Here is a 23,453-nt window from a genome sequence, read left to right on the forward strand (position 1 = left end):
TCCCTGGATAATAATTTATGTTATAGAACTTCCCCTAGGTCAGATCCAGAATCTCAGAACAGGCCCGGAATCTAAAATTCATTTTCTGGGTGAGCTGAGGACATCTATATTCTATTGAAAACAGACCCATAGTATAAGGAAAAACATGAGACTTACTGCTCAAAAAACGGTTTTTAACCCATCGGTTTTGCTTCCGGGCATATCTCTTGGTTACTTGTTTCAGAGCCTCGATACCTGAAAGATACAGTAGATTTAAGAAAATCTAGGTAAGCACTCCCTACCCTGCAGAGAGGCAGGCCCTCCCAGCCCAGCAGGAGAAAGTCAGTCATGGCAGTACAATGTCAGACTTGGTGGACAAAAATCTCAATTCTGAGCTGAAGGCTACTTGGGACGCTTTGAGCCTTGGCTCTTTCTCAGACCATACCAGCAGAGTACCCTGCCACCCAAAGATGTCCAAGACTAGGTCAGATGGAAGAATTCACACCTTTATTTAGAAGCTGGTTACTAGTCTCCAGTGTGCATTTTCCCTCAGCAATCAGGTACTCGTGAAATTCCTTGAAGCCAATTGATTGGAAGATACCATGTTGATAGTCCTGGCTGGGAATAGGAGGGCATCAGCAGATGAGCCATTGCTCCTAAAAGCTAGCAGGGGCTTTGGAGATGGACCTAGTTGAGCCATTTCATCTGTCAGATAAGGAAATTGAGATCCTGAGCAGTTACTGATTCTCTGAAATTTTCCCCTCCCCTACCCACCAGGTTACTTTCTTGAAAAGTTAACTCCTGGGACTGTCTGAAAGATTAAAAAACTGCATCTGTAATGAAGGCTGATAAACAGGTAGACCCAAAGCTAGTATTAGCATTATGGTCTTTTGACTGTAGGCAAAAGATGGACAGTAGGTCAGAATAACAGCCAAATCCTCACCCATTTTCCGAAACATTCTTCTGATTATAGCGTCTGTGAAATTCTCTTAGTTCCTCCAAGAGCCCAGCAGCAAGCATGTCATCCACCCTCTTATCCAAGCGCTTATCTAGAACTTGAATCAAATCAGCCCATTAACCAGCAAGCAAGTTGTAGGTACCTACTATATACTTACATGATGAGTGCACAGGTGGTCACAAAAAAAGAGAATTTATCCAAATGGAAGAAAGAATTCAGATTCCAAAGATTATTGTAATAATTCATACTTTATTTACTCACATTTAAGACTTTGCAGCTCCAAATAAAAACAGCCAGAATGAAGCACATGCCTCCTCATCATATAGAGAAAGCATACAACTATAGCAATTGTGAAGGACAAATATTCTGTTCTCACATGGAATGTATATCCCAATGTGTTTTAGAGGTGGCTGAGGATCCCCTGGTTTACCTTTCTTATTTTTAATTTAATGTGTCATTATACTGTAACTCAGTGTTACTTTGTTTAAGAACCCCTAGATAACACCTCGGATAAGAATATGGAACTTTAATCCAAAGACATCCTAGATACATTCTAAACTACTGAGCCAAGCAAGCAAGCAAAGAGTGAGAGGTCGTAATTGTTCAGATGTGACAAACAGCTTTACTATGAATCAGACACCATTATTTTATGCTGAATTGTAGAGTAGAAGTTTTTATTTACAAAATTCCATTATTGAAAAATTCCCTTTTTAGCTGGGCGCGGTGGCTCACGCCTGTAATCCCAGCACTTTGGGAGGCCGATGCGGGCGGATCACAAGATCAGGAGATCGAGACCACGGTGAAACCCCGTCTCTACTAAAAATACAAAAAAAAAAAAAAAATTAGCCGGGCGCGGTGGCCAGCTACTCAGGAGGCTGAGGCAGAAGAATGGCGTGAACCCGGGAGGCGGAGCTTGCAGTGAGCCGAGATCACGCCACTGCACTCCAGCCTGGGCGACAGAGCGAGACTCCGTCTCAAAAAAAAAAAAAAAAAAGAAAAAAAGAAAAATTCCCTTTTTAAATCAATTTATGGCAGTTAATTTAACAATAGATTGTCACCATTTTAATTATATTCTTCTACATCCCTACCATTGCGATTTATTGGCCTACAGCAACAGTAACCTTCCTAGAAAGTTTGCATTTATTGAGGACCTGTCATGTGTCAGACACATTCTGAGCACTTTACACGTATTAATTCATCTAATCCTTAATGAAGCTATGAGATATGTACTATTACTATTATCTCTATTTTACAGGAGAACTGGGACACAGAAAAGTAAACTAATTTGTCTTACAATTCACATAACTAGAAGCTAGTAGATCAGGAATTTGCTATTAGACAGTCTGCCTCAAGAGCCTGTGCTCTTCAGTGCTACACTCTACTGTTTCTCCACATAATGATGTCATCTTTTCAGGACAATCATAGGCTACCTTTGCAAACTGGTCTCTGACTCCCCCCAGATAATGTTCGTCATCCCTTCTCTGTGACCCTACGGCACCCTGAAAATATATCTAGCCCAGCATTTATCAAATAAATAATAGACAGACAGATAGTATCTATCTCCTTGTCTGTTGTCCCACTAGACTGGGAATTCCTTAAGAAAAGGCACTGCCTCTTCAACTCTGAAAACGAAGTACCACACAGAATACCCAGCACTTCACTGAATGCTTACTGAACGTTTGCTGGATGAGTAAGTTACTACTATCACAGGACATAATTATACTTTAGCAACAAAATACCATCAGGCTAGCAAGCTAATTATAAGGCATACTGCTTCTAGAACATTCTAGCCTCCAGCCAACCTTCCACAAGAAACTTCCTTCTTTTTCTCCTTTGGACCTTCCCTGGATGGCAGTCTCTTTCCCATCTGTCCATCCCATCCCACTCTACCCATGATGTCTTCTCCTAGTGCCAGGGCTATCCTTTCTCCGTTTCCAAACAGATATCTAGGGGGAACGGCACTGTGCCTAAGTCAACAAATAATGATAATGATAATAAAATTAATAGCTAATACTTGTTTAGGGTTTATTACGAGCCACCCATGGTTCTAAGCATTTTCTATACAGTAACTTATTACTCTAAGTTCCATCACAGATGGACTCTAGGGCATCAAAGGGTTGTTACCTGCCTGGTCAGCATGAAGCCAAAGGATGCAAGGGTTAGAGAACTTCAGAGGACCTCCAAGGGGACCACCACCTTCTTCTGTATGTTGACGATGGAGAAATTCACTATGAGAGATTCCTGTTTCTTCAAAAACTTGCAAGCTCCTAAGTAATTAAAAGGGGAGGGAGGGGGTACACCCATAAAAAACAACAGAAAATATTCATTCTCAGGTAAAACAAGGAGAAAGGCTGTTTATTACAGAAAGCCTCATTCTTGAAAGCCAGGCATGACAGTGTGCGCGTCTGTAATCCCAGCTACTCAGGAGGCCAAACTGGGAGGACTGCTTGAGCTGAGGAGTTCAAGACCAACCTAAGCAGCAACAGACCCTGTCTCTTCAAAAAGGGGGGACGCAGAAAGGCTTAATCTCATTTTCACTGCATTAAGTTCCAAAAGACATGAAGGTCTAGGGTTACTCCAGTCCTACAGCTACTCAGAAAAGGGTACTAAAGAAAACTTTAGGTAAAGTAATAAATAATCCTATTTTTCTAAAGATACATAAATTATTCTGAAATCAGTTAAATAGGTTCAGAAACAAGAGATTTCTTCTATACAAACAGAATGGTACTCACTCCCTTTCAGATAAACAGTAAAAGAGCTTGTTTGGGACACTTTGTAACAAGCCAACAAGTCTGGTCTCGCTGGCGTGCCTTTCCCACAGTACAAAAGCATGTTGTACATCCAGCTCATCAGCTTTCTTTTTTAAATATGTCAAATTAATGAAGAATGCTCCTGGCTAATCCAGTGCTCTACTGGCACAAAGATCACTGAGAAAAGAACTCACATACTTATTCTTAAGCCACCATCCACTTCTGTCTGTATCTATTATGTTATGCAGCACTAGGTAATTTAACTCCCCAATCTATACTCTACCACTCTGGGTAATTGCAACTTATCAGCCTGAAAGTGATCTTTCTCTTCCTGACCCAATTCTACTTCCTGAAACCCTAACGCAAGAGTGTAGACCCCTTGTCTTTTAGTATCACTGGTTTCTCAAAGAAGATCTATGAGAAAAAAAATGTAGGAATAGATATCTCACTTACCTGGAGTTAAAATACAGCCTCAAGCCAAAAGAAAGATTAAAAAAAAAAAAAAAAGTTCTCATTCTCTAAATGAGACTCTAGAGGTCTTGCTTAGAACCTATTGACTCTTACTAAGAAAAAATTCTCAAACTCATTACTCATTTAGAAGCAGCAAAATGAGGAGAGGTGATAAGAAAGAACTGACTAGGCCGGGTGCGGTGGCTCAAGCCTGTAATCCCAGCACTTTGGGAGGCCGAGGCGGGTGGATCACGAGGTCAGGAGATCAAGACCATCCTGGCTAACATGGTGAAACCCCGTCTCTATTAAAAATACAAAAAACTAGCCGGGCGTGGTGGCGGGCGCCTGTAGTCCCAGCTACTTGGAGGCTGAGGTGGGAGAATGGCGTGAACCCGGGAGGCGGAGCTTGCAGTGAGCCGAGATCGCGCCACTGCACTCCAGCCTGGGCGACACAGCAAGACTCCGTCTCAAAAAAAAAAAAAAAAAGAAAGAAAGAACTGACTAGTAAAAGGAGAGAATAATAAACACCAACCTCTAGAATCATGTAATAAAACAATATAAAAATGAATGTTTATCATAATGTTCCTAAGTTTTAAAAAAAACTGAATGTTTTCTATTAAAGTGTTTAAAATGTTTGGATACTGAAAAGTATAAACTTCGTTAATCTGAAACATGCATTCTTAATGGGGTTATATTGCCTTTAAGGGGGTGAAAAAACTTAGATAATACAATTTGTGCCCCACTCCCTCGCCGTGCAAAGGACAACCCTACCTGAAGAAACCCTTTTCTTGGCTGAGTACTGTGACTTATGACTATAATCCCAGTACTTTGGTAGGCTGAGGCAGGAGGATCGCTTGAGCCTAGGAGTTTGGGACCAGCCTGGGCAACAAAGCAAAACATCTCTACTAAAAATTAAAAATTTTAAAAACTAGCCAGGTATGGCAGTGCACACCTGTAGTCCCAGCTACTCAGGAGGCCAAGGCAGGAGGACACCTGAGCCCAGGAAGTCAAGGCTGCAGTGAACCATGATCGTGCCACTGTACTCCAGCCTGGGCAACAAAGTTAGACACTATCTCTCTTAAAAAAAAAAGAAAGAAAGAAAGAAAAAAAAGTAATAATAATAATGAATTGTTTTAAATCCTATATTCTAACATTGTTTCATTGAGGGGGGTAAAATTAGGGTGAAAAATATCAAATTCATTTGAGTGGAGTACTTCACAATCCCTATGAATATGAGATGTTACTTTAATATTTGATCTGCACAACCATCAATAGAGTAGGTCCTTCATTAGATGTCCTACTATGCCAGAAGTGGTATCACTCCTAATTCTGCAGAAAAATAAACCTAACATGAGGCTGCAATTTCAAAACAACCTAAAAAAACATGACCTTGTGAGTTCATTCACTACTTCTCTTCCCTACCAGATAGTTTCCATGTGCAAAGGTGAGCTGATCTGTGAGACAGTTTATAAAATCCACCTCCCACTGGGAAAGCTGCTGGGGCAGAACATGGCATTGCATAATCAATTATGAAATCCAAATCACAATGTAAACAAACTGCATGCCAGAAAAAATGTATATGAAAACTGTTATACAAGCAAAGATCAAATAGAAAATGAAGCAACATTATATAGGCCCTAGGGGAAAACGATATTGTACTATGCATTTAAAATGTAACAAAGTAGGGTGCAATTATTTATTGAGGGAGCTGAACTGAAGCAATAACTCAGGGCCTCCCAACCTGCTGAGTTAGAACACCACATCAATCTCCACTAACTGCTATTACCAAATCTCTCTCATCACCTGGGCAAACTGAAGAACTGACTGCTCCCTAGTTGTAAAGGAATTTGGGGTCAGCAGGCCAGACTTTCTTACCTGGCCACTTTGCGTTTGTCATGTGGATGCAGCTTGGCGGCCATTTCTGGGTCCACCTGGCTTAGGCGTTTGTGAAGTACAAGACCATCCTCCTTTTCAAGCTCCACTTTTCGGTCAATCACTTTCTCAGTGCCCATCTGCTGGGGCTATTAAATGATGGTTTAGAAGCAAATTTAATTCAACCAACACTGAGACAGTATACGTGCCAGGCACTTTGCTAAGTGTCAGGAATACAGAATAATCAGAAGATCTTGCCATATAGTGAGAGACAGATCATAAACAGAAAATTCCAATATGCTGTGGTAAGTGCTGTGAGGCCACAGCAAACAAAAAAGAAGACTTACAGCATAGGGAAACACTTGGCTATTTGCTTCCTTGTCAGAAGTTCAAACAGGTACCAGGGCTAATATATCTATTTTAACATATCCAGGAGTCTAGTCTTCTCAGCAAGGGTGAACAAGGAGACCAGGATTGCCAGCAAATTACAGTTTACACAGTCTTACCCTACATAGTAGCACCTATGTAAATAAGGTCAGTGATGGACATCTCCCTGATATACATACTGTGCTGCCAGCCAGGAAATACTGAATCAGGCTAATGTACTGCGTTTTTTAAAATATAATTTTTATAAAGAATTCTACATATTTTTTTCTTGAATCACATCTCTCTGTCTCTTTTTATTTTTATTTTTTTGTGAGACAGGGTCTCGCTCTGTTGCCCAGGCTGGAGTACAGTGGCATGATCTCAGCTCACTGCAACCTCCACCTCCTGGTTCAAGCGATCCTCTCACCTCAGCCTCCCTAGTAGCTGGGATTACAGGCGTGTGCCACCACGCCTGGCTAATTTTTGTATTTTTAGTAGAGACGGGGTCTCACCATGTTGGCCAGGCTGCTCTCAAACTCCTGACCTCAGGTGAGCCGCCAACCTTGGCCTCCCGAAGTGCTGGGATTATAGGAGTGAGCCACGACGCCCGGCCTAATGCACTGTTAATTTATATGGAGATGCTAATTAATCCAAACAGCAACATTTTTCCCACACATAGCCCCTTCCCATAGACCAGCCTAGAGGAACACACTTCACATATGGAGGTGGCATTTGCTTGAGAATATTAAGTAGGAAAATTATAGTTGCTGAGTATAAGAAATAGGCAAGAGTCAACCTTTCTCCCACTAAAATTAGCCAGCAAGAAAGAGCAATCCATTTCCTCAATGAGTTACAAGTGAACTAAACTTACCTTGGTATTGACAAGAACTTTCCAGAGCAGAGATTCAATGTAATAATTGGTTCCTCCCACGACAATAGGAATTTTGTCTCGAGCAAATATATCTTCAATGTGAACATTAAGAAGGATACCATGATATTAAATATCAAGAGAATCCTGACTCACTTGGGAAGGACACTATTAGCAAGAAACCACATTCATTTATCTGCAGAGCAGAGGAGAAAGGGTGGGAACCAAAATGCATTGATACCAGCCCTCAATGTTTCCAACAAATTTCCAGAATCATGTCCAATCAGTTCTGGATGGACTTGCAGAAACCAGAGACAAATGCATAGTGGTAATTCCTTCCAGTTCTAGAACTTTCTAGGTCTTGCCGCTAAAAGTCAAAGTTTTATTAGTATTCCAAATCAGTTCAACAAGCACAAGCCCAAGGACTCTCAAAGAACCAAGTGTCAGCTGCTCAGGAGGCCATCAAGGTGGCATCTATTGCGTGACTTTGCCTTCTAAGGCAAAACACAAGCTGGTTTCCCTAAGATTCTTAGACTCAGTCAGTCTCTACCATCAGGAGAGACTATCACATTTTTGCCACTTGAGGCTTCACCAAATTAAGTGAGACGCACAGGTTCTGAAGATAAATAGACTTCACTTTCCGGCGGGGCGCGGTGGCTCAAGCCTGTAATCCCAGCACTTTGGGAGGCCGAGACGGGCGGATCACAAGGTCAGGAGATCGAGACCATCCTATGGCTAACCCGGTGAAACCCCGTCTCTACTAAAAAATACAAAAATCTAGCCGGGCGAGGTGGCGGGTGCTTGTAGTCCCAGCTACTCGGGAGCCTGAGGCAGGAGAATGGCGTAAACTCGGGAGGCGGAGCTTGCAGTGAGCTGAGATCCGGCCACTGCACTCCAGCCCGGGCGACAGAGCGAGACTCCGTCTCAAAAAAAAAAAAAAAGAAAAAAAAAATAGACTTCAATTTCCAGGTTCAGTTCTTGGGCAAGTTACTCAGCCTGTCTGAGCTTCAGTTTTCTCACCTGTAAAAATCCCCATAAGAATTAAATGTGACAATGCACAGAAATCCCCTACCACAATGCCTAAAAAATAATAAGCACTCAATTTACTTTAGCCACTATTGTTTTTATATCTCTGCTACTTTATATTTTTCTCTTCAGAATCTCCATTGAACAGATAATTATCTGCTTTAAGAAGGCCTTCGCTCCTGAGAATAATATTTGTGTTTGTTTTTGTTTTTTTTTTTTTTGAGACGGAGTCTCGCTCTGTCGCCCAGGCTGGAGTGCAGTGACTGGATCTCAGCTCACTGCAAGCTCCGCCTCCCGGGTTTATGCCATTCTCCTGCCTCAGCCTCCCGAGTAGCTGGGACTACAGGCGCCCGCCACCTCGCCCGGCTAGTTTTTTGTATTTTTTAGTAGAGACGGGGTTTCACTGTGTTCGCCAGGATGGTCTCAATCTCCTGACTTCGTGATCCGCCCGTCTCGGCCTCCCAAAGTGCTGGGATTACAGACTTGAGCCACCGCGCCCGGCCAATAATTTTTGTTTTTTTGAGACAGGGTCTCACTCTGTCACCAAGGCTGGAGTGCAGTGGCGCGAAAACAGTTCACTGCAGCCTCGACCTCCCAGGGCTCAAGTTATCCTCCCACCTCAGCTCCTGCCGCCAAGTAGCTGGGACTATAAGCACGCACCACCACACCAAGCTAATTTTTGTATTTTTTGTAGAGGTTAAGGTTTCACCATGTTGCTTGCCCAGGCTGATCTTGAACTCCTGAGTTCAAGCAATCCACCCACTGCAGCCTCCCAAAGTGCTGAGGTTACAGGCATGAGCCATTGTGCCTGGCTGAAAATAATTTTTTTAAAAAGACTTTCAATATCTAGGAAATAATCATTTACACACTTCTTCTCCTTGCTGGCCAATTTGCCAGCAGAGAAACAGACCACCTCATTTCTACTAGAATCTCACTAACCCTTAAGCAGTTAAGGTGGAGTGGGAAGAAAGATGTTATCAATCAAGGATCATAAAGAGAGAACATCGGCCGGGCGCGGTGGCTCAAGCCTGTAATCCCAGCACTTTGGGAGGCCGAGACGGGCGGATCACGAGGTCAGGAGATCGAGACCATCCTGGCTAACACGGTGAAACCCCGTCTCTACTAAAAATACAAAAAACTAGCCGGGCGAGGTGGCGGGCGCCTGTAGTCCCAGCTACTCGGGAGGCTGAGGCAGGAGAATGGCATAAACCCGGGAGGCGGAGCTTGCAGTGAGCTGAGATCCGGCCACTGCACTCCAGCCTGGGCGACAGAGCGAGACTCCGTCTCAACAAAAAAAAAAAAAAAAAAAAAAAAAAAGAGAGAGAGAGAGAACATCGTCTGTTTTAAAAAGAGAAAACAAATTCTCTATTTGCCCATTTAAATAAAGTATAGGGAGCAAAGTGGATATTGTATACAAGTTAAATATCCCTTATCCAAAATACTTAGGACCAAGGAAATGTTTCAGATTTTGAATTATTTGCATTATACTTACTGGTTGAGCATCCCAAATCTAAAAATCTGAAAACTGAAACGCTCCAATGAGCATCTCCTTTGAGCATCATCTCAGCACTCCAAAAATTTCAGATTTTGGAGTCTTTTGGATTTTAAATTTTCAGATGTTCAACCTGTAGTATGATTAACAAAGGGAAAGTGAGCAAAGACATGAAAAGGGGAAGGGAAAAGTGTTAAGATTCCAGAAGAGGAGAGAGTGGAAAGAGGAAAGAAGATGGGATAGGACATACTTCACAGGAAAAGGTTTAACTTATTTGTGCAAGCCATGAAATGACTGTGATATTGAGCAATCACCCTTCTACCCTTTGGGCCTCAGTAGTTAGTACCTTCACCTGTCGAATCAAAAAGGCTGATTGGGGCCAGGCGTGGTGGCTCACACTTGTAATTCCAGCACTTCGGGAGGCCGAGGTGGAAGGACCACTTGAGTCCAGGGGTTCAAGACCAGCCTGGCAACATAGCGAAATCCATCTCTACAAAAAATAAAATAGCTGGGTGCGGTGGCTCACGCCTGTAATCCCAGCACTTTGGGAGGCCGAGGCAGGTGGATCACAAGGTCAGGAGTTTGAGACCAGCCTGGTGAAACCCTGTCTCTACTAAAGATACAAAAACTTAGCCGGGTGTGGTGGCGTGTGCCTGTAGTCCCAGCTACTCGGTAGGCTGAGGCAGGGGAATCACTTAAACCTGGGAGGCAGAGATTGCAGTGAGCGGAGATTGCGCCATTGCACTCCAGCCTAGGTGACAGGGCAAGACTCCGTCTCAAAAAATAATGATAATAAAATAAAAATAATTAGCTGGGTGTGGTGGTAAGCACCTGTAGTCCCAGATACTTGGGAGGCTGAGGTGGGAGGATCACCTGAGCCCATGAGCCCAGGTCAAGGCAGCAACGAGCTACGACAGTGCCACTGCACTCTAACCTAGGCAACAGAGTGAGACCGTCTCTAGGAGAAAAAAAAAAACATTTACACACTTTCATTTGAATCTATATCTGGGTTTTCTATTCTGTGCCACAAATATATCTAGTACTAAATAAGTTCCATGCTATTATAATTATTATGACTTTTCAATCTTTTAATATATAGCAATCCAGATACTAAAGGCAGTCTGCATGTTAAGACATAAGGGCAATCCCCCTTACATTATTCTTTTTGCAAAAATTTCTTGGTTTTACCCAGAACTGTATTTTCCAGTCCTCTCCCATCTAACAATCCCTTTGAAATTCTAACTATAACTCCATTATATTTATAGATTAACTTCATATCTCCATTTAAAAGATAGAAAACCGAAGCTCAGTGGGGTTAAGGAAATGCTTTACCCAGTAAAATTCACACGGTAAAAAAGGCAGTTCTAGGACTGTAACACAAATTTTCTGATTCTTAAATCAGTGTTCTTATCACCAAAACAGTGCTTCTCAAATTTTAATGTGCATATGAATTACTGGGGACTCCTGTTATAATGCAGATTCTGATTCAGTAGGTCTGGAGTGGGGCCCAAGAATCACCATTTCTAACAAGTTCCCAGAGGATGATGATGACACAGTCTAAGGACAAGAATTTGAGTGACAAAGACACTGTATCTTTCAGTCCATAGTCTGATGGGGATGGCATCTATCAGTAGTTAGGCCTTGGGTGCCCCTTCTGAGAAGAAATTGCCACTAGAAGGAAAACTTCTCTCTTGGCTTGTGCTGCTTTCACCCACCAAACCCAGCTGCTGCCTTTCCTAAGGATATCAGAGCAGTTGCTCTATTTCTGAAGTCCACCACGGTGTAATTGGTCACAAGAGGATCCACAAAGCTGATCATGTGGTGCCGGCAGATTCTCTGCTCTTGGGCAGAAACCTTGTTGGTGATGATGTCTAGGCCTTCATAAACCTAGGGGAAAGAAAATTAACATGAGAAAGTCAACCACATCCATAAAAAATGCATACTTAGGAACAGAAATTTTAATTTGTTTCTCCCTCCTGCCAAACACTTCACTGACCCAAAGCACCAGACGTATTCTAACAGAGAGCACAGTCAGATCCATGAAACCCAAAACAAAGAAAGAAGAAAACAGAGCATTGGTTTTCTTATCAAATAGTAGCTATTAGCTCAGATTTAAAGGTAAGAAGGATATGTAAATACATGCCCAGAATTAGTAAAACTAATTCTGCATGGCCAGAACGTTAAAGCCCTGCAAATTGGGCAGGGTGTTTTATTTATTTTGCTTATCACAAGACTCCAGAAAGGTAACATTTTGCATTCATTGCTCATAGTTCTACTTCAAAATGCTTAGGTATTTCTTGGATTTAAATGGCTCTAAAAGGTCTTCAGAATTTGTATAAGATTGGTTCCCTTTGTGGAGAAGGAGTCTACAAAAATACATAGAAAACATACATATACACACTTTGAAGTCAGAACCCCTAATACTGCTGTACTCTAGTGGAAACATTGTGATCTATCAAAATTACTGCTTCAGGGGTCAGCAAGGACAATCTAAATACGCAAAGGCAATATCCTGTCTGTGGGCTCTTGATCTGCCAATTCGATTAAAAAGTTCAAGTGTACTTTTTCTAAATGCAAGGTCTCCAAGAACAGATCTGAAAATACTAGTTTGAAAATAGGGATGAATACTTTGAGATTAAATGTTCTCTGTAATCACTGATTCTACAGGGAGCACTGAATGAACAAATAATAAGTTCTGTAGCGCCCACAAAGATGTTAAAAGCATTTTTATCTCACATTTCCCTTTACTTACACGGGTGTCAAATAAGTACGGTACAGTGTAATGGTTAGGAGGAAAGACCCTGGCGCCAGGCTGCCTCAGCTCATTTCCTAGCTCTGCCACTTACTAGTTATTTGTAGTTGGAGAAGTCAGTTACTAACCTCTCTGGGCCTTAATCCCTCATCAATAAAATGAAAATAATAATATCTATCTCATAGGGTTGTTGTGGGGATTAAATGAGTTACTACTAAAAACCACTTAGTTTTTGCCTGGCACATTGTAAGGGCCACATGAGGGTCACTACTACCTAATTGCTATCATTATCACTACTACTATCACTATAACTAAAAGAGAAAGGGAAATAATTTTAGTGTTACTCTTTAATACTCAGAAGCCTCTATGCTCTTAGCGACTGAGGTCATTTACCAAGCAAGGATATAAGCTATCTTCAGTGAAATAAAATCAGTAAATAGTAAAACGCATATAAATAAAAAATAACATAAATAAGAGCCATAAGGAGTATCAATTCTGCTTTTTAAACTCATTTAATTTGTGCCTGACAGCAGACTCACATTCTCATACCTGAAAATTAATGGAATCATAAATCATAGAGTATTCTTTTCTGTGTATCTTGAACAGGACTTCCTTCTAATGTTATACAGGGTCATATGGTTATTATACACTGCTGTCTTCTGTGCAAATTAAGAAAAGTAAAGGGGAGGCCGGATGCGGTGGCTCCTGCCTATAATCCCGGCACTCTGAAAGGCCAAGGCAGGCAGATCACGATGTCAGGAGTTTGAGACCAGCCTGACCAACATGGTGAAACCCCATCTCTACTAAAAACACACAAAAAATTAGCTGGGTGTGGTGGCGTGTGCCTATAATCCCAGCTATACTCAGGAGGCTGAGGCAGGAGAATCGCTTGAACCCAGGAGGCAGAGTTTGCAGTGAGCCAAGATTACGCCATTCTAGCCTGGGCAACAGAGCGAGACTTGACTCCATCTCCAACAAAAACAAAAACAAAAAAAAATGAAAGAAGGCCAGGTGTGGAGGCTCACATCTGTAATCCCAGCACTTTGGGAGGCTGAGGCAGGCAGATCACTTGAGTTCATGAGTTCAAGACCAGCCTGGGAAACATGGCGAAAGTGCGTCTCTCCAAAAAATGCAAAAATTAGCCGGGTGTGGTGGCACACACCTGTAGTTCCACTACTGGGGAGGCTGAGGTGGGAGGATCCTTGTGCCTGGAAGGCAGAGGTTGCAGTGAGCCGAGATCATACCACTGCACTCCAGTCTGGGCAACAGAGCCAGACTTTGTCTCAAAAAAAAAAAAAAAAAAGAAAAGAAAAGAAAACTAAAGGGAGGAAAGAATTAATAATAACTGTTTATTCCTCTCTGTCTCCCTCTTTTCCCACAGCCCTTGGTTGACTCTGCTGTAGCTTAGAATTCCAAATGATCACATTTTAAAGAGCTCACATAGCAACAACTTGATTTTGCTAGTAGAGGATTTCTAACCCCTGTTAAGTATGTTACAGTAAAAAGGATTCTAAATTTTTACACTGAGATTAATGTTAATTAATGTTAATCAGTGTCAATGCATAGCTGCAAATGTACAATTACCCACACCTCCAACAAGGTCAAAATGTAAATATCTCCACCAGCACCTTATATCACAAACCCTAGAAGGCTAGATAAAATTTCTTCCTGTAGGCCAGGCGCGGTGGCTCAAGCCTGTAATCCCAGCACTTTGGGAGGCCGAGACGGGTGGATCACGAGGTCAGGAGATCGAGACCATCCTGGCTAACACAGTGAAACCCCGTCTCTACTAAAAAATACAAAAAAAGAAACTAGCCGGGCGAGGTGGCGGGCGCCTGTAGTCCCAGCTACTTGGGAGGCTGAAGCAGGAGAATGGCGTAAACCCGGGAGGCAGAGCTTGCAGTGAGCTGAGATCCGGCCACTGCACTCCAGCCTGGGCGACAGAGTGAGACTCCGTTTCAAAAAAAAAAAAAATTCTTCCTGTAATCTGCCTTTAGGTGTATCTTCCAGAGGCCCTTAAAATGGTGAGTTTAAACAAATGGACACACAAATATAATTCAAACAGAAGCTAACCCAGAGCTAGCTCACCTTATTTACTAAAGGAAGTGGCCTATTGTACTGCTTATGATAGATAATACAAATGCCACCAAATATCAGGAAGAAGAAAAGAGTATTAATGGTTTAAAGAAAGCAGAGCTCTTACAGAGTTAACAAAAACTATAACTCACAAAAGTACTAAATCTTGGTTACTAATATAAATTGTCGTCTTTGGGTGATCTGTTAACTCTTTGCCTCTTACACATTCAGATGAAAAGAAATGGGACATAAAGATGTGGGTGATAAAGACTAGACATATGATTTACATTTAATATGGTTTTATGGGTATGTTTTATAGTCATCAGCTAAATGCAAAATTGAAAACTTCTGAACACCAAACACACCACTCAGAGGAGATGCTCACTGGAGTATTTTGGATTTTAGATTTTCAGATTTGGGATGCTTAATTGGTAAATATAATGCAAATATTCCAAAATCAGAAAAAACTAGGAAACCAAAACACTTCTGGTCCCAAGCATTTTGCATAATGGATACTCAACCTGTATAATAGTATATTAAAGTACAATAAATGAAAGTATATGACTGTGACCTGCATTGCAACAATAGGGAAAGGAGAGACAGACTATAAGTGAAACACGATTCGCCAAGTGTTCATAATTATCGACTCTAGGTGATGGATATATGGGTAGTTCATTTCATTATTTGCCATACTTTCTTTATATGTTGGGAAATTTCCATTACAAAAAGTTTATTTAAAAAAAGACAGCCAGTTGCGGTGGCTCACGTCTGTAATTCCAGCACTTTGGGAGGCCGAGGCAGGCAGATCACAAGATCAGGAGTTCAAGACCAGCCTGACCAACATGGTAAAACCCCGTCTTTACTAAAAATACAAAAATTAGCCAGGAGTGGTGGCGTGCACCTGTAATCCCAGCTACTCAGGATGCTGAGGCAGGAGAATCGCTTGAACCCAGAGGGCAGAGGTTGCAGTGAGCGGAGATGGTGTCACTGCACTCCAGCCTGGGTAACAGAGCGAGACTCTGTCTCAAAAAAAAAAAAAGACATGGATGTACTTCATACTCATTATAATGGCTATTAGAAAAAGAAAAACAGAAACAGAAAATAGCAAATGTTGGCAAGGATGTAGAGAAACTGGAACCCTTGTGCATTGCTGAGGGGAATGTAAAATGGTGCAGCTATTATGGAAAACAATATGGCAGTTTCAGGAAGGGCAAGGTGGCTCATGCCTGTAATCCCAACATTTTGGAAGGCTGAGGCAGACCCAGGAGTTCAAGATTAACCTAGGCAACATAACGAGACCCCATTTCTAGAACTTAAAAACAACAACAAAAACTGGAAGAAAAACAGTATGGCAGTTCCTCAAAAAATAAAACAGAATTAACATACAACCTAGCAACTCCACTTTAGGTATATACCCAAAAGAATTGAAAGCAGGGGGTTGAACAGATATTTACACATCCATGTTCACAGCAGCATTATCCATAATAGCCAAAAGGTGAAGTAATCCAAGTATCCATCCACAAATAAATGGACAAACAAAATGCAGTCTATGCATACAATGAGTATTATTCAGCCTTAAGAAAGGTGGGAAACTGGCCGGGTGCAGTGGGTCATCATGCCTGTAATCCCAGACCTTTGGGAGGCTGAGGTGGATGGATCACCTGAGGTCAGGAGTTCAAGACCAGCCTGACCAATATGGTGAAACCCTATCTCTAATAAAAATATAAAAATTAGCCAGGCATGGTAGCAGGCACCTGTAATCCCAGCTACTCAGGAGGCTGAGACAGAAAAATTGCTTGAACCTAGGAGGCAGAGGTTGCAGTGAGCTGAGATCGCACCACTGCACTCCAGCCTGGGCAAGAGAGCAAGGCTCTGTCTCAAAAAAAAAAAAAAAAAAAAAAGAAAAAAAGAAAGGCAGGAAATTATGACACATCCTACAACATAGATAACTTTGAACATACTCTGCTAAGTGAAATAAGCCAATCACAAAAGGACAAACACCGTATGATCTCACATATATGAAGTACCCAGAGTAGCCAAATTCATAGAGACATAAAGTAGAATATTAGTTACCAGGAGCTAGGGAGAGGGGAGAATAGGGATTTATTGTTTAACTAGTACAGAGTTTCATTTTAAGAAGATAAAAACTTATTGGAGATGAAAGGTGGTAATGGTTGCAGAACAATGTGATTGTACTCAATGCCACTGAAACACTGAAATGGCTAAAACGGACACCGAGATGGTTAATGGTCAATGTTATATCACAATTTAAAAAAGGCTTGGATGATAGCTTTTAGGCATAATAAGAAACTAGTGAATAGCATCAATGAAATAAAATTTTCAAAATTATTGAGAGCTGGTAATGTTCTATTTCTTGTAATGCTCTTTTTCTTGAACTGAAATTCAGTTGAGTTGTGGTTACACAGGTATTTTAACTTTTTGGTAATGTATTGAGCTGTACAGTTATGAATTAGGTGTTTTTATGGGTATCCTTTATTTATCAAAAAAAATCATACTGAACAGTTAAGAAGCAAAAACACAACATTTTTCACAGTTGTACCAAGCATAAATATCTAAACAAACTTAGAAATCAATCAATTTTATAAATATCACATTTGGTCCAGAGGTTTAAGTTACATCCATGTTCTAAATGCCACAATCAGGCTTATGATTTTATTACCAGCCTAGAAAACATTCACATGTGAGATTTGTAGCTGAATGCCTTACATTTCCCCTATTGTTCAGCTTCAATTACAGTTTCAGCATCACTCTACCTACAATCAGCCTGAATGCTGGGAAGAGCCAGAAGGATCTGTGTTATCTTTCAAAGACAGCAAGTCACTCTGCTCCATTTCCCCTTCTCCCTTCCAAAGGACACTTGTGATCTGAGTACAAAGAAACGATTTGGAATAAAATGCTTTTCTCTGCACAAACCATATTTTGACAATACTAAGGAACTACTGGCTTCTTTGTAAGGCCTGATGACTGAAATATTCTGAAAAATTCCAGGTTTAATCCACTTCATCAATTATCTAACATAATTGACTTACCTCTACAAACATTTACTAAGCGTCTACTATGTGTTAGGTATACTGCAACATGTTAGTTACAATAAGAAGATTAAGAAAGTCCCATGGCCAGGCATGGTGGCTCACACCTATAATCCCAGCACTTTAGAAGGCTGAGTAGGAGGATCACTAGAGACCAGGAGTTCAAGACCAGCCTGGTCAACATAGTGAGACTCCATCTCTACTAAAAATTTAAAAATTAGTCGGGTGTGGTGGCACGTGCCTCCCAGCTACTTGGGAGGCTGAAGCAGGAGGACTGCTTGGGCCCAGGAGTTCAAGGCCGTAGTGAGCTAAAAAGGTGCCCCTGCACTCCAGCCTGGGCAACAGAGCAAGGCCCTGTCTCTTAAAAAAGAGTCCTAGTCCTCAGAGAGTCCAAGTTAGACACAAATAGCTATAACAAAAGAAGATACATGATATAAAAGTGCATAATCACTAAACATTTAATGTTCTAGGCATTAAATTGGGCATTATAGAAAAATATACCACTTTGTTTCACCTCTATTGATGGTTTATTTCCAGACTGAAAAAAAAAATTTGGAAAAATGGTGCAAGGCTGAAATAACCTTAACTCTCCAGATCAACAGAGCTGAAGCGCCTGGAGGAACTAATGAAGGCAAAAGAAATCTACAACAGAGAAAAAAAAAAGGATATAAAAAAAATAAACCCATAAACAACAACAACAAAAGATATGGAAAAATCAAAAAACAAAAAAAGAAATCCACAACAGAGACCTAGAAGAAGAACACCAGCAGAATCCAGAGCCATGGTTCTCAACTCAAGTGATTTTGTTCACTGGGAGACATCTGGCAATGTCCAGAAATTTTTTCTTTTTTCTTTTTTTTCTTTTTTTTTGAGACAGAGTCTTGCTCTGTTGCCCAGGCTAAGGTGCAATGGTGTGATCTCAGCTCACGGCAACCTCCACCTCCCAGGTTCCAGCAATTCTCCTGCCTCAGCCTCCCAAGTAGCTGGGATTACAGGTGTCTGCCACCATGCCTGGCTAATGCTTGTGTTTTTAGTAGAGATGGGGTTTTGCTATGTTGGCCAGGCTGGTCTCAAACTCCTGACCTCAGGTGATCCACCAGCCTCGGTCTCCCAGAGAGCTGGGATTACAGGTATGAGTCACTGCACCCAATCAGAAACATTTTTGATTGTCACAACTACAGGGCTGGGGGGTGCTACTAGCATTTAGAGGGTAGAGGCCAAGGATGCTGCTACACATCCAATGATGCACTCTGGTCTAGCCACCAGCCCCGAACACAAAGAATTATCCGGCCCCAGGCCGGGCACGGTGGCTCACGCTTGTAATCCCAGCACTTTGGGAGGCCGAGGCGGGCGGATCACAAGGTCAGGAGATTGAGACCATCCTGGCTAACACGGTGAAACCCTGTCTCAACTAAAAATACAAAAAATTAGCCAGGCGTAGTGGCAGGCACCTGTAGTCCCAGCTACTCGGGAGGCTGAGGCAGGAGCATGGCTTGAACTCAGAAGGCGGAGCTTGCAGTGAGCCAAGATCGCACCACTGCACTCCAGCCTGAGCGACAGAGCAAGACTCCGTCTCAAAAAAAAAAAAAAAAAAAAAAAAAAAAAAAATTTATCCGGCCCCAAAATGTCAATAGTCCTGAAATTGAGAAACCCTGATCTAAAGAAATTTCACCTTGCAGATACTCCCCCCAGTTTTTTAAGTGTACAGCCAAAGATCCCATCCTTTTAAGCCTCCATCCCTTTGGGCTGCCTTGCTGTAGGGTGGTCCTGAGTGTGCTAATCAGCAGCAATGTCCGTGGCAGTGGGCAAATCCCAGAGCTCTGAGTGCTGGCTGTGATGTTCCAACATAGCTGTCTACAAGCAAAAGGAAAAGCTGCCCCCACCCCTGGTTGGTTCCTTCCCTGTAAGTTATCTTCCACCTTTTCACTTATATCCTTCCCATTTCAAATTAGATCCTAAAGTCCTTCAATCACTTTCTTGCCTCAATAGATTACACCTGTCTTGAAAACCACAACCTTGGATTATGGCTCAGTATAATCATCCACTGCTTGCTGCCCTCCACTGCCCTATGGATATCTCACTGAGATCATTAATGAACCCTGACTGCCAAATATAACACTTTTCTACAAAGCTCTCAAAACAAGTAATGGAAAAAGCAACAATCTGATACTACTGAGCTCTCTCTCCTTCATAAATCACTCCCCTTTGGGGCTTCAAGGGCACCATTCTTTCCAGGTTTTTCTTCCTATCCCACTAGACCTTCCTCCATCTACTTTACTAAGGCCAGCCACTGATCTATTAGCAGTATCTGTCAGAAACAATACTGAGAAATGGCAGTCTTTATGGCATCCATCTGCCTTTTTGTATTATGAACTTTCTCTGAGTAACACCCATGGCTTCTACAACCACTGTTGTGTTGATAACTCTCAAAATCCATATCCACAATCCAGTTCTCTTTTTGTGGTGCCAGACCTGTATATTCAACTGTCTAGTGGACATTCCATCATCAAGAGACACATAGCATATAGAAAAGTGGTTAACAGTAAGGATTCTCGTCAGGCATGGTGGCTCACGCCTGCAATCCCAGCACCGTGGGTGGCTGAGGCAGGCGGATCACTTGAGCCTAGTGTTCAAGACAACATTGTGAGACTCTGTCTCTACAAAAAAAAAAAAAAAACAAAACAAGAAAATTAGTCAGGCATGGTGGTGCGCACCCGTAGTCCCAACTACTCAGGAGGCTAAGATGGGAGGGTCATTTGAGCCCAAGAGGTCGAGCTGCAGTGGGCCATAACTGCACTGACTACACTCCAGCCTGGGCAGCACAACAAGACAAGAAAGAAAGGAAGGAAAGGAGGAAAGGAAAGAAAAGAGAGTGATAAAGAATGGAAAGAAAAGAAAAAGAAAGGAAGGAAGGGAGGGAAGGAAGGAAAGGAAGAAGAAAGAAAAAGGAAAAGAACGGGAGGAAAGAAAGGGAAGAAAGGGAAGAAAAAAGAAAGAAAAGGGAAGAGGGAGAGAGGGAGGGAGAGAAGGAGGAAGGAAGGAAGTCAGTCAAGTTTTTCTTCTGGAACCTCAAGTTTCTCACATCTAACATCTCTTCTAGTTCCTTTTTTTTTTTTTTTTTTTCATACGGAGTCTTTGTCTCCCAGGCTGGAGTGCAGTGGCATGATTTTGGCTCACTGCAACCTCCCCCTTCCAGATTCAAGAGATTCTCCTGCCTGAGCCTCCCAAATAGCTGGGATTATAGGCACCTGTTACCACGCCCAGCTAATTTCTTCTAGTTTTAATAGTTCAAGCTTCAGGAGAAAAGATGGGTTTAGCATATGCAGATGAAAGGACAAATTAAGATGTTGACACTCACTGAGAAGTTGATTTTCCTTTAAACAAATTCAACTGAAGAGATTTTGAACAGTAGGGGAAAGGCTGATTTCTTGACTAACTTTACTTTTTTAATTAAAAGAAAACTTTTTTTTAACATAACTTCAGTGGGTTAGGACTAATAAGTTTGCTGCAGGAACAGCAGGGCAATTACTCTTTTTAACTCTGGCAGAAATTCAACTGTAGATATGCTGAATAAACTGGACACATTAAGATGCTCAGAAAGCAGAAGGCCAGGCACAGTGGCTCACACCTGAAATCCCAACACCTTGGGAGGCCAAGATAGGAGGATCGCTTGAGCTGAGGAGTTTGAAACCAGCCTGGGCAACACAAAGACCCCATCTCTACAAAAAATAACAAAAACAAAAACAAAAAAACAGTTTTAATCAGCCAGGTGTGGTGGCATGTGCCTATAGTTCTGCTACTCAGGAGACTGAGGTGGGAGGATTGCTTGAGCCAGGAGGGTCAGGGCTGCTGTGAGCCATGATTGCACAACTGCACTCCAGCCTGGGCGACAAAGCAAGACACTGTCTCAAAAAATAAAACAAAATAAATTAAAATTAAATTAAATTAAATTAAAAAGCAGAAGAATCTGTGCCTGATCTGTTGAGTCAGTGTGATGAGACTCATGGTTTGGAATTTATAGTGCAGATTACGGCTTTTATTCCTTCCTACGGCTCTTCTCTTTAAGGGAAAAGGGACCTCATATAAGGCCACAGTTTTCTGCCTTTTTTTTTTTTTTGAGATGGAGTTTCGCTCTTGTTGCCCAGGCTGGAGTGCAGTGGTGCAATCTCGGCTCGCCGCAACCTCCACCTCCTGGGTTCAAGTGGATTCTCCTGCCTCAGCCTCCTGAGTGGCTGGGATTATAGGCGTCCACCACCATGCCCAGCTAGTTATTTTTAGTAGAGAGGGGGTTTCTCCACGTTGGTCAGGCTGGTCTCAAACTCCCGACCTCAGGCGATCCGCCCACCTCAGCCTCACAAAGTGCTGGGATTACAGGCGTGAGCCACTGCGCCTGGCCAAGGCCATAGTTTTCAAACTGAGACAAATATAACATACATGTGATACATTCTTCTGAAGTATCAATCTTACTAGGTAGTAAAAAAAAAAAATTGCAACATTTTTACATCTAAACAAACATTAGCGCAGAGAATGCAAAATTGGCTCACATTTTTAAGTTAAAACATGAAAAACTGCAACACAGAACTTCTGCAATGGCTGCTTGGAGTCCACCTGCAAACAAACACTGGAGAAGCATGGTTATAAGGAAATTCAGAACATCCACCCAGTCCAAACACCCAACATTTTATATTCGAGAATACTCAGGCTCCCCTGGCCATATAACTGGCTGGAAGCAGAGACAGGACTAATGCCAGGCTGCTCTGCCTATAACCCAAGCTATTTCTGCTGCCACTTAGGAGAATTTTTATCCCCATTTGACTCTGGTGTGTTTGTTTGCTTCAAGTAATGAATTCCTCCTGAGGTGAAATTAAATTCCAGAAACTGAGGAAAAGACAGTTACTACACACTGAACCCCTTCAAGATTCTTTTTTTTTTTTTTTTGAGACGGAGTCTCACTCTGTTGCCCAGCCTGGAGTGCAGTGACTCCATCTTGGCTCACTGCAAGCTCCGCCTCCCGGGTTCACGCCATTCTCCTGCCTCAGCTTCCCAAGCAGCTGGGACTAGAAGAGCCTGCCACCAAGCCTGGCTAATTTTTTTGTATTTTTAGTAGAGATGGGGTCTCACCATGTTAGGATGATCTCGATCTCCTGACCTCATGATCCGCCTACCTCGGCCTCCCCAAGTGCTTGGATTACAGGTGTGAGCCACTGTGCCCAGCCATTCAAGGTTCTGAAGAGTAGGCAAGAGAGAAAGCTACAAATATACACACAGACAACACCATGTGACCATAATGCTGACACACAAACAAAGGGCTTAAGAGGGAAAATAAGGTTCATAATAAAGTTTCCATTCTTTGGCCATCTTTACAGCCTCAAGATTGGCCCATCTTTGATGATTTCAGTGATATTTTATCTCAGGATACCTCAAATAGCATATGATAGCTGAGGTACTTCAGTATTTGGAGGTGCATATCTAAGTTATGAGGAGATAATATAGGATAATGGAGTGGACCATCTAGGTTCAAATTTTGCCTCTACCATCCAGCAGTGGCCTTCACTTAGCAGATTATTTAAATACCTAATTTTTCATTGCTTCAAGTGTCCTCATCTGTAAAATGGGGATAATATGAGCACCTACACTCCTTATTGGGTTATTTGAAGATTAGTGTTAGTGCATGCAAAATGTTTAGAATGATGCCAGGCAGATAAGCACTATGTAAGTGCTTGACATTATTTATATTTAATTGGTAGTGGTTAAACAAGATTTTCCTTGGCTCTTTGTGAGAGTTTTGCTCGTCACCCTGGCTAGGGCCTAAAA

General features: G+C 42.0%; 1 protein-coding gene across 1 annotated transcript in view; it reads right to left on the reverse strand.

The window, feature by feature from the left end:
- Nucleotides 1-23,453, reverse strand: part of TRIT1 (tRNA isopentenyltransferase 1) — a 49,888-nt gene that overhangs the window by 6,041 nt on the left and 20,394 nt on the right. Inside the window, exons 2-8 of the mRNA XM_010354201.2 lie at nucleotides 11,508-11,648; nucleotides 7,247-7,345; nucleotides 6,013-6,158; nucleotides 3,062-3,204; nucleotides 923-1,034; nucleotides 485-597; nucleotides 157-234 (exon numbers count right to left, since the gene is read on the reverse strand). Of these exons, the coding sequence (XP_010352503.1) occupies nucleotides 157-234; nucleotides 485-597; nucleotides 923-1,034; nucleotides 3,062-3,204; nucleotides 6,013-6,158; nucleotides 7,247-7,345; nucleotides 11,508-11,648 (832 nt within the window). The remainder of the gene's footprint in view (nucleotides 1-156; nucleotides 235-484; nucleotides 598-922; nucleotides 1,035-3,061; nucleotides 3,205-6,012; nucleotides 6,159-7,246; nucleotides 7,346-11,507; nucleotides 11,649-23,453) is intronic.

This window comes from Rhinopithecus roxellana, chromosome 12 (genome assembly GCF_007565055.1).
Source record: "Rhinopithecus roxellana isolate Shanxi Qingling chromosome 12, ASM756505v1, whole genome shotgun sequence".
Lineage (NCBI taxonomy): Eukaryota > Metazoa > Chordata > Mammalia > Primates > Cercopithecidae > Rhinopithecus > Rhinopithecus roxellana.